This window comes from Antrostomus carolinensis, unplaced genomic scaffold (assembly GCF_000700745.2).
Source record: "Antrostomus carolinensis isolate BGI_N321 unplaced genomic scaffold, ASM70074v2 scaffold7134, whole genome shotgun sequence".
Classification (NCBI taxonomy): domain Eukaryota; kingdom Metazoa; phylum Chordata; class Aves; order Caprimulgiformes; family Caprimulgidae; genus Antrostomus; species Antrostomus carolinensis.
The window spans coordinates 58,538-68,552 of NW_010312726.1; the positions used below are offsets into that span (position 1 = coordinate 58,538).

Sequence of the window (10,015 nt, forward strand, 5' to 3'; positions counted from 1 at the left end):
CCCAGCTAACCCAACCTATCTGTCAAGAATTGTGCTTGGAGGTGGAGGGCTGTCTCAACCATGGGTTTCTCTCCCAGCCACTCTGCTAACATCAATGCAGAGCTCAGTAACAAACTAGCCTTCCCTTACACTACAGTAAAGCTGAAGTTGGTCCATTTAGTCCATTATTTCACAGAGTAAAAGACTGAGTCAAGAACTTAACTTGGCTTATGGTTCTCACTAGACAGGGCTCAATGATGCTGCGGTATTTTCACACATTATGATGGTTTGGCTCTCGGAAATAGCATGACAAGTTTTTGCATGGGTGGGAGTGTACATGACTCACATAAGCACATTATGTTTTCTACTGTTTTTGATTTTGTGGTGGCTCTTTCTAGCCCACAGTCACAACTTAAGTTGCCCCAAGAATCCCAGGGGTAAGAACCTTTGCAGAACTCCCTATTTACAATGGCAGAATATAGGTATTATCCAGAACTGTATCAGAAAGATGACAAGTGAGACAGGAGTGAGAAACTCTCACAAATTCTCAAGAGACCAGTTCAGTCTCTTCTGTGAGCCCTCTCCAGGGGCATTAAGGAACAGTTTCCTAAACTCTATTTCTACTGTTAAGTCTCTAGGTCTAGCAAAAGAAGACTTGCAAAAATATGAATATTGTGTTTTTAAGAATGAAGATATTCTAGGCACTAGTTGAAACTAAAAGGACTCTCTTAACAGCCAAATATGATGTCATCCTTGAATTTCAGCTTTCCTCAGGAAGGATTTAAAATGGAAAGCCCAATGAACTCACAGTGATGACAAGTCAGACATCTGGGAATTTAGCTTGGATGGTGACAAAGACCAGTTCTTAACTTCTCTCAAACCTGAGATACCCAACAGTAATGGGTGACTCAAAATCTATTTCCTTTGGGGGGTTAAAAACATGTTTTTCTCAGCTGTTGTTACATCCTGATTTCAAACAATTCTGTGTGGACCCCAGATACCTCTTACTTCTGGATGCAATGAGTAGCTATCAGTATGTGTGGTACACTCTTAATAATAGTCAATACTGTCATTTATGAGAACTTCTTCATTTCTCTGAATATGCAATTTCTGACCTTGCACTGTTGTCCTACTCACCAGTAGTTGGCAGGTCTTCCACCATGAGGGAAGTGTCAGAACTTTTAGTTTCCATTGCAGTTGGAAGTGTACTTGGGAATTCAATAGTGACTGAAACAAAGTAAAAAGTAACACTTACAAAGATTGCAGATTAGGGGAGTCTTCATATGGTGTTCAAAATTGTTTGCACAGTTCTGCATCTGCAACCAAGAGGTGAAAATCTGCACCTCAGTTTTCACATCTGCAGATAACTGATGTACTTAATAGCATGGCCATTGGTTAGATGTTTCAACTGTTCAGCTGTGGATGTAACAATTGTTGCCAAGTTTAACTAGGGCATATTGTTATGGTTGGAGGACAAAAGATGATACAGAAATGCTGTCCTCAGAGGTTCAGGACATGCTCTAAACTAACCTTTTCAGCAGACCTTTTCAATTGACTTTCCCACATCAAGAGAAAAAGTAATGCAAAGTGAGTGAATCTCTCCTACTCCATCCCAGGTGCAGGGCTTTGCATTTATTTCTGTTGCACTTCATAAGTTTCTGTCACATTATTTCTCCAGAATGTTAAAATGCCTCTGAATGCTACCCCAATCCTCTGCTATCTTGGCCATTCACCCCAGTTTGGCATCATCCACAACATTTGACCTGTGTTTCCTTAAACCTGCTGAGATATACCTATAGGTATCTTGGAGAAAACTTCACAGCTAAAAATAAAAGTATCTGGAGAGTCTCAATAATGCCAGAGTCAGGCTAACATAGATCAACTGTGTCACACACAAAAAAATAGAACATTGGTGTTGGTTACCCTTTGTATCTCCCAGAAAAGGGACAGAGTCTGCTGAGCAGAACTCATCATCATCTTCAGTCCTCATGTCAGCTGCTTGGAAACCAGTTGAAAAATCTGTGAGAGCACTAGTTGTCACCATAGTGTCTGGAAAAGTGTCATTTGCTGTCACAGCAAATGTTGAGGCAGCAATGGTCTCTAGTGTAACTACTGCTGGAGACCTGGGGGTTGCAATTGTTGCTGGGGGGATGGTGGTTGTCAGAAGGACAGTAGTCTCTGCTGTTGCTTGATGACCAGTGGTTGCAGTCATTGCTGGAGGGATGGTGGTTGTCAGAAGGACAGTAGTCTCTGCTGTTGCTTGATGACCAGCGGTTGCAGTCATTGCTGGAGGGATGGTGGTTGTCAGAAGGACAGCAGTTTCTTCTGTTGCTTGATGATCAGAGGTTGCAGTTGTTGCTGGGGGGATGGTGGTTGTCAGGAGGACAGCAGTTTCTTCTGTTGCTTGATGATCAGAGGTTGCTTGGGGAGCAAAAGTTGTTTTTCTAAAATGTTTGGGGGAAATGGGAGCCTTTCTTGTGGTGGTTGTCCTCACTGGAGGGGCTGTGTGGAGAAAACACAGCCAAGAGAAAAGCTAGATGAGAGCATTCACAACTGACCGTGAGGAAAACCACACCAGAAATGAATGGAAATTATCTATCTGCTAAAATACTGAGAATGAAGGTGGGAGAGTTGCTATTTAAAAAGATTGTTTAATTAGAAGAAAACATGCCCCAGCCAGAACAATTCCCAGATTTACAGATTTGGGGCAGAGCGGGGAGGGGGGAGTGTTTGGTAGGTCTCAAACACCCTCTCTGGTCAAGGGTGAACACTTACAGAGGGTTCTGCCCCTTCACCTTGTGTGGTAGAACTCAAAACCTTGCAAACTTTGTCATTTTGCTTTTCAATGTCCTCATAAAAATAAAATAAATAAAATAGCTCAGTTTTCAGCTACAAGCTTCTTGCTAATCTTTTCAAACTGCTCCTTTTTTACGAACTCTGTTGCCCTCAAACTAAGGGACAGACATGGGATTGCAGCATTTTTGCCCCATTTTCCTGTTATATCACTTACAACAGGTACACAGAGTCCTGTGTAGGCTTCTGAGCACCCTGTAAAAGTCAGAAAAAAAATTGTCTTTCTGCAGTGTGGAGGGTGGGTACCATCTTTTTTTCCTGGGTTTTGCAATGCTTTTCAGCCTCTTCTTGACTTTGTAAGCCACTTAATTTATCCTGCAGCTCAACAGTAATAGGAAGGGGGAAAAGTCCTTCAAGACTCTGAAACAAAATTTCTAACTATATGGGTCTCCTTATGACATGAACCAAAGCAAAGACTTTTTGGTGTTGGGGTGAACCCCAAACAAAAAAACTGAATTTTGTCCCAAGAGCTCTTCAAATAATAAATCCCTTTTTTAACTCCATCATCTTTTAAAACGTCAAATACAGCTACACTATGAAAATTTAAATATTTCATCTAAAAGGCAGGAAAAGGGGCAAACATTACTATTTTCTCACCAAAACTGCTCATTGAATGCAGTTGAAATTGGCAACTGGTTGCAGACCTCCCTTGAAAACTATGTAATTTAGGAAAAACACTTTTTGCCAAAACAAACAAAAAAGCATATGTAAACTCCAATTTTAAACCCACATCCAGTGAGAGGTTTGTCCCTCCTAGCTGTACCACAGGGTCCCCAAAACTCACCTCTGACCACCTCCAGTCGCATGTTCCGTTTGATGTCGTTGAACCAACCCGGGATCTCTACACGGCAGCAGTATGTACCTGCATCTTCTGCCTTCACTTTCCCAATTGTGAGAGACACATCTCCGTAAGAAATATAGCCCTGGAGATTGTATCTCTGAGATTTTCTGAACGTCACCCTATTCCCAGTGGTGTGCAAAATGTTGTTATTGCACTTTGAATTTGGGCATGGGCCTCTGCCCCAGCACATATCATAGACACCCTTATGTTGTGGCACCTGGTAGAAGCAAGGCAATCGAACAGGTTGTCCTATTACTCCTCTAATAACAGCATCAGATGAGGTGTGGGCTGTCAAGGAAGAACAAGGAAAGATGAGCGTTTGCAGTCTCCAATGCACAACTCTACCTATGCAACACAATGAGCCAGGAAAAAAAAAGCACTCCTACCTGCTGCAAGACCACATTTCCTGATTCCCCAAGCCTTCCCCAGCAGCCTGTGGCAGCTAGTGGCCCAGGGCACAATGAGTGACAGTCTGGAGCTCACAGGCATTGGCTTGCTGCTCTGGCCTCAGCCAGCTGCTCATGAAACACATCACTCACATCAAACTTGTGGTGAGTGAAGATGAGGTCTGTGCCTGGCAGCCTGAGCGCAGACCAGACCTGCAAATGGAATTTGGGGACTCTGCTCCCATCCCATCTCCTCTCCTATGAGACTGTTTGAAAGTTGTTCAGAAACCTGGTGTGAAATACATCTGGTTTTCTCAGCCCACCATCATCTCCTTCAAAAAAAGAGAATACTGTCATAGTCACCTTACACTGACAGTCTCAATAGCAGCATCCAAAATACCTATTCATGTGTGAAGTCAGGCCTAATAAAGCTGGCAGAGCAGTGGGATCTGTCCATGGGAACCTGTTCTCAGAAAGTCCACTGCTTTTTCAGTTTCTGAGCAAGCTCTGCTAACTATCCCCCTTACCTGGCAGAGCACTGTGTACCTAGGAGCTTTAACTGCTAGCGTTAGAGTGATGTTAAAAAGAGCATATGCATGCTTTCCTTGTGTTCTTACTCTTAATGACCAGCTGTACTTGATGTTTACAGCCAATACCCACCTTCATCTGGTTTAAATCTTTGCTACATAGTGTTCCCTCATAACTGTCCATGCAGATTCCAGATTGCCCTAAAAAGGATTTCTAACTTAAAAGGTTTCCATACAGGAACAAATCTTTTCTTGTTTACATTCACCTAGTCTGTGTTGGTTCTCCTATCTTGTTGTCTTTTCCCCCCATGTTATCATTTACATATGATGGAGCAGAAACTGAGGGTCCTGGGGAGCATCCAGATCCTGTCCTCTGCTGCAGCAAGAGGATCATCCTGCAGATCTGATGTCTCATGACCAGCTTGCTTACCCCTTACAGGGTAAGAGGACTTACAGCAGTTGCTGCTATAATCACCAGCTTTGGCCCTGGTTTGCCAAACATTTCTATTTTGCCAGCTGTTTGAATGCCTTTTCTTTTTGGCATGAGTCCCAGATAGCAAACAGATGCTTCCAACTGTGTCCATGTCTCTTTTGTTTTGTCTTTAATGGACTATTCCCCAGGTGAGGTTTTAGTCTGTGGCAGGCTACCTCATGACTTGTTATTGGGATGACATTTCAGCTTCATTATTGTTTATCCCATTGGCAAGATAAGCCAACTCGTTCAGGTTTCCACAGCTCCAAATGCTAAAAAAGTAGAGGCAGACAAAACAACATGCAATATGGTGTGAAGGACAGAAGCTTATGCAGTGAAATGAAGGTAGGATGTGCCAAAAAAAGAATTCATGAATACAGGATAAGGCTTTGCAAGATGGCTGCTTGTTTTAGTCCTTGGAAAGGTTATGTTGTTTTGCCTTGTTACAGCAAAACAAACAGAGAAGACAGCCTCTTTCTCTGACAACAAAACAAAACAGTTCATCCAGTTGACTTTGAAAGTATCCCTAGGGGAGCAGGGGGTTAGTCACTGTTAGTCACTGTGCTAACAGTGACACATATTTTCAAGTCACCCCAACAAAGATGTATGTAAAACCAAGACCAGCTTGAGCTGCTCCTGGAGTAAAGGTCACTGCTGCTTGAGGAGAAATGGGCTTATCTTCTGTACTTACTTCATTCCAGTCCTGCACAGCACAGAACCAGCTTCATTAAGGAACCCTTTAACAAATGAAAATTTGCCTGCTCTTCTCTTTGAAAGAAGCAGAGCCCTGAGCTAATAAATAAATAAATAAATAAATAAATAAATAAATAAATAGAAGAAGAGGGAAGACACAAGGCACCAGAGTGTCTCCAATGCAGTTTCCCACCAATATTGGTGCTAGAAAGTTACAGGGTTTGCAGTTTCAAATCCTCTTTTAATTTATGTGAAGCTAATGTTGTTAACATCTGGTATGGAAAGTGTCAATACTGCAACAGCCTTGATTCACCAGTATGAACCCCTGCAAGGACTAAATAACTTCCTTCTCAGTTGCAGACTCTTCCACAGACATGTTTTCCAAAAGAAATAGTAAATAGGACTGAATTAACATATCTTTGAAATTAAGAAGTTCCTGAGACAGTTACATTGTGACACCCTAGTCTTACTGTGAGAAGAATCCTACCCTTGTCCAGGGCAGTGATGCTTCTAGGCATCCAGATTTGACCCAAGGCACGCTGAGCATCAGCTATGCCTGGGTAGTCCCACTGAAGTCAGTGAGGTTTGCCACTCTAAGTCCTCAATCCAAGTGAGAAAGAAACAGACTCCAGATGTTTAATATATCTTCCTAAAGAGAAAGGGATATTCATAATTGTTCAGATCATCTAGATATACACATATTTATATATAGTCTCTCCTGAACCAATCCTCAGAAATAGTGGTATTAAAGAGTAACTCCAATAGTTGCTGTTGTGGTGGCCTCCTCTTCCATAGACTGGTCATTCCAGGAGAAAGACATACATCGTCCAGCTGAGATGGCTGGTTGAAAAATAATGTTGTTTCTTTATCTATTTTTTGAATAATTTTCCTTCTTTGTAGAAGATACTTCGGGTCTTTTCCCTGTGGGTTTTTTTGTTTCTTCGTGAAGGTTCTGTACTGATGAAGTTGCAGTGAAAATTACTGATAAACAGAAAATCACTCTGCTGATTTCCTGAGTCTCAAGACTAACCATTCTCAGCACTGAGATGAGTTAAAAAGAAGACAACAAAAAGTCATTCTTGCCCTTCTGTAGCTCTGCATATAGGGAATTTTTTAAAATAAGGCCAAATGGAGGCAAGTTCCTCCAATTCATTTTGAGGCTGAAAATATGGCAAGGAAAGACCCCTCCTGTTTCTTCTGCTGAGACTGGCAAAAGACAATAAATATTATAGAATTCCTTGGGCTGCAGCAAAGTGCCAGCAAAGCTCCATTTGCACAGCAGACACTGTGGAGGTTGTGTTACCTTACCTCAGCGAGGCCCAGATCACCTCTTGCCCCTCAGCGTATCCCACCACTGACCAAACTTTTCCACTACTTTTCAGATCAGTTTAAGAACATCGCAGTTGCTATAGATGTTATATGTAACATTTCATCCTGGCAGAGGTTAGCCAATTAATATTTAGTCGTCTGAGACAGAATTTCCTGAAAAGCTAAGTGATTTAAAAGCACAGCTCCTGATAGGAGCTAATGCCCCACTGAAACTGGGTGAACTCACATTCCTGAGCCACCTCAGGCAAGTTGGAAACTGCATTGCCGATGCCTAAATGCACATGCAGAAATGCATCCGATACCAACCACGCATGCAAGACCCAGCCTGAATTAAAGTTAATATTCTTTGACTTCTGTCTTTTTGAGGATTCAGATTTTAGATGAGTGAAACAAACACCTGGGAGTAAAAGGAGAGGAATCTCCAGATGCTCTTTCCCACACTCCATTTCTAGCAGCAGACAGCCCTCAGTTTCAGAAAATCCTTTCTTTATCACATATATACATTCATTACTCTCAATATTGCAATTCCCTAGCTTGGGCTGTGTCAGCACTGTAACATGGTGAAGAGACAGATGAAGAAGCAAAGCCAGCAAGTACACATTTAACAGTAGTAAAGAAAATAGATAAAGTAAGGGGACCGGGGAACTAACCAAGCCTATACACAGAGGAAACCACAAATATTTTTAAAAACAGAAAAAAAACAAAAAAAACTAAAACAAAAACAAAACAAAACAAAAAACCCTCGATCAGTACTAACAGTAAGCTAAGAAAACTTTAGAAGTTCTGGATACAATTACAACTTTTTTCACCATTTTGTTTTCACAAAACAAGTGTCACTGGTTTTAATTTTACAAAATTTTTGTTTTCTGAGCAAGCACACAAAAAGGTGAAGACTCACCTATAAAGATCTGTATTGTAATCCACTGAAACAGCACAAAATGGGACATTTTTAGCTGATGGAGACTCCAGGGCAGTGAATGGAAGGAGAGAAAACTAGATCTTATACTTTCCAGAGATGCTGAGTGAGCTCCACTGAAGTCTCATTTCTCCATTTCTAGATTTTATGTACCACAACTGCTTCTTTCCTACACTTCCAGATAGAAGCCGGTCAAAAGAGGTGATTCTCCTGCTATATTTAGCAATGGTTTGGCTTCACTGAGTACTGTGTGAAGTTCTGAGCCACAGAATTCAAGAAGAATGTTAAGGTCCTTGAATGTGTCCAGAGGAGGCCAACAGAGCTGGTGGAAGAGCTGGTCAGATGAGGAGTGACTGAGGACTCTGGGTTTGGCTAATTTTCTTTACTGGTCTCTTCTCCCAGGTATCCAGTAAGAGGACACATGGGAATGGTTCCAAAGTGCATCAGGGGAGGTTCAGACTTGACATTAGGAAACATTTCTTTACCGAGAGGATGGTCAAACACTGGAACAGGCTTCCTAGAGAGGTGGTCGATACCCCAAGCCCATCAGTGTTTAAAAGGCATTTGGACAATGTCCCTAGTAACTTGCTTTAACATTTGGTCAGCCCTAAAGTGGTCATGCAGTCAGACAAGATGATCATTGTAGGTCCTTTCCAACTGAAATATTCTATTCTATCCCATTCTCCTTTCCTCCTGCAGGATACTCAGCATGGTACTCCCACCAGAGATTTCAGTATACTATTTGTTTTGCCTTTCCATGTAACTCTTAAGGCCCATTACCATCCTGTGGTGCTGAGCAGCAAGAACAAGCTCTGCTCTTACACAGCTAAACATTTGGCTTAGCCTCCATCTCTGACTTTGTTTTTCCTTACATTTTCTTAGTCCCTTCATTTCCTCTGATTTTGCCTTCTGCTTGACGACCCCTCTCTTTCTTTCCCCAGCTTCATATTTTCTATTTGCAAAGACAGCTTTGGAGGAACTCTCACAAATGTTTTCTTGACAAAACAACATCCTTCCCAAAGATCTGCAACACCATCTCAAAGAAATATTTTTTACTCTTTCTGACTTTTTTTTTTTTTAAACTTTCTGACCAATTGATAAAGAAGTTCTCTTGAAGCTCTTATCTGGAAAAGATGAATAATAAAGCAAAAGTAATTCAGGGCATTAAGGTCAGGAATGAAGAATTGCTGATAGACCAAATTCTGTGCAAATAAATGTAGCATGTTGCAAACAGGAGAGAAATTCCGAATTCAAATGATAAAATTATGAGCTTTAACAAGATATTACCCCATCAGGAATGAGATTTTGGGCTTATCATGAGTAGTCAAGCACATGAAAATATCACCCCTCTGCTAATTAGTATTGAAAAAGGCAAATCAAATTTTATCAGTTATTAGTAAAGCCATAGAAAACAAAGCAGAAGACAGCATCACACCACTGTACAAATCTACCCTGGACTCTATGTACCCCTCAAAAGCGTATCTTAGATCCAGAAAGGGTCCCAGCAAGGGCAAAAAGAGTGATGGAAAGTATGGAAGAGCTTCCACAGAGGATTAGATGGGCAGTCTAAGATAACTCAGCTTGGAAAAGAGATAACCTATGGGGCACCATGAATAGTTCTACAAAATCCTGAATAGCACAGGAAGTTTGGGAGGGATTCGTTATTCAATACCCTCCCCAACACTGCATTAGAGAAGGACTCGTGCTTGCAGACCTGTTGGACTCATTAGTACATTGGAGTAGTAGGCTACCTCTCATTAGCATCCTCATCCATCACACAACCACTATGTCACAGTCACAAGTAAACCTCCAATAGACTAGGCTCCAGCAAAGCCAGGATGCCTAGTTTCTTTCTTGCCCAGCATGTAGCCAACTGATGCTGCTGTAGCCAACTTAGTGGCAGATTGAGCAGTGTGAAGCTCAGAGAACTATTCTGTGATGAAGTGATGCTTCAGTGCAGCATAAACAGCAACCAGTGGGGACAGACACAATATAGCAGTGTCCTATTGTCAACATGAT

General features: G+C 41.7%; 1 protein-coding gene across 1 annotated transcript in view; it reads right to left on the reverse strand.

Moving 5' to 3' along the window:
- The window catches only part of LOC104524267 (hepatitis A virus cellular receptor 1 homolog), an 11,089-nt gene extending 3,062 nt beyond the window's left edge, over positions 1–8,027 (reverse strand). Inside the window, exons 1-5 of the mRNA XM_029084765.1 lie at positions 7,979–8,027; positions 3,617–3,961; positions 2,319–2,481; positions 1,903–2,102; positions 1,117–1,206 (exon numbers count right to left, since the gene is read on the reverse strand). Coding sequence (XP_028940598.1) covers positions 1,117–1,206; positions 1,903–2,102; positions 2,319–2,481; positions 3,617–3,961; positions 7,979–8,027 — 847 coding nt within the window. The remainder of the gene's footprint in view (positions 1–1,116; positions 1,207–1,902; positions 2,103–2,318; positions 2,482–3,616; positions 3,962–7,978) is intronic.
- Between the last annotated feature and the right edge of the window lie 1,988 nt (positions 8,028–10,015).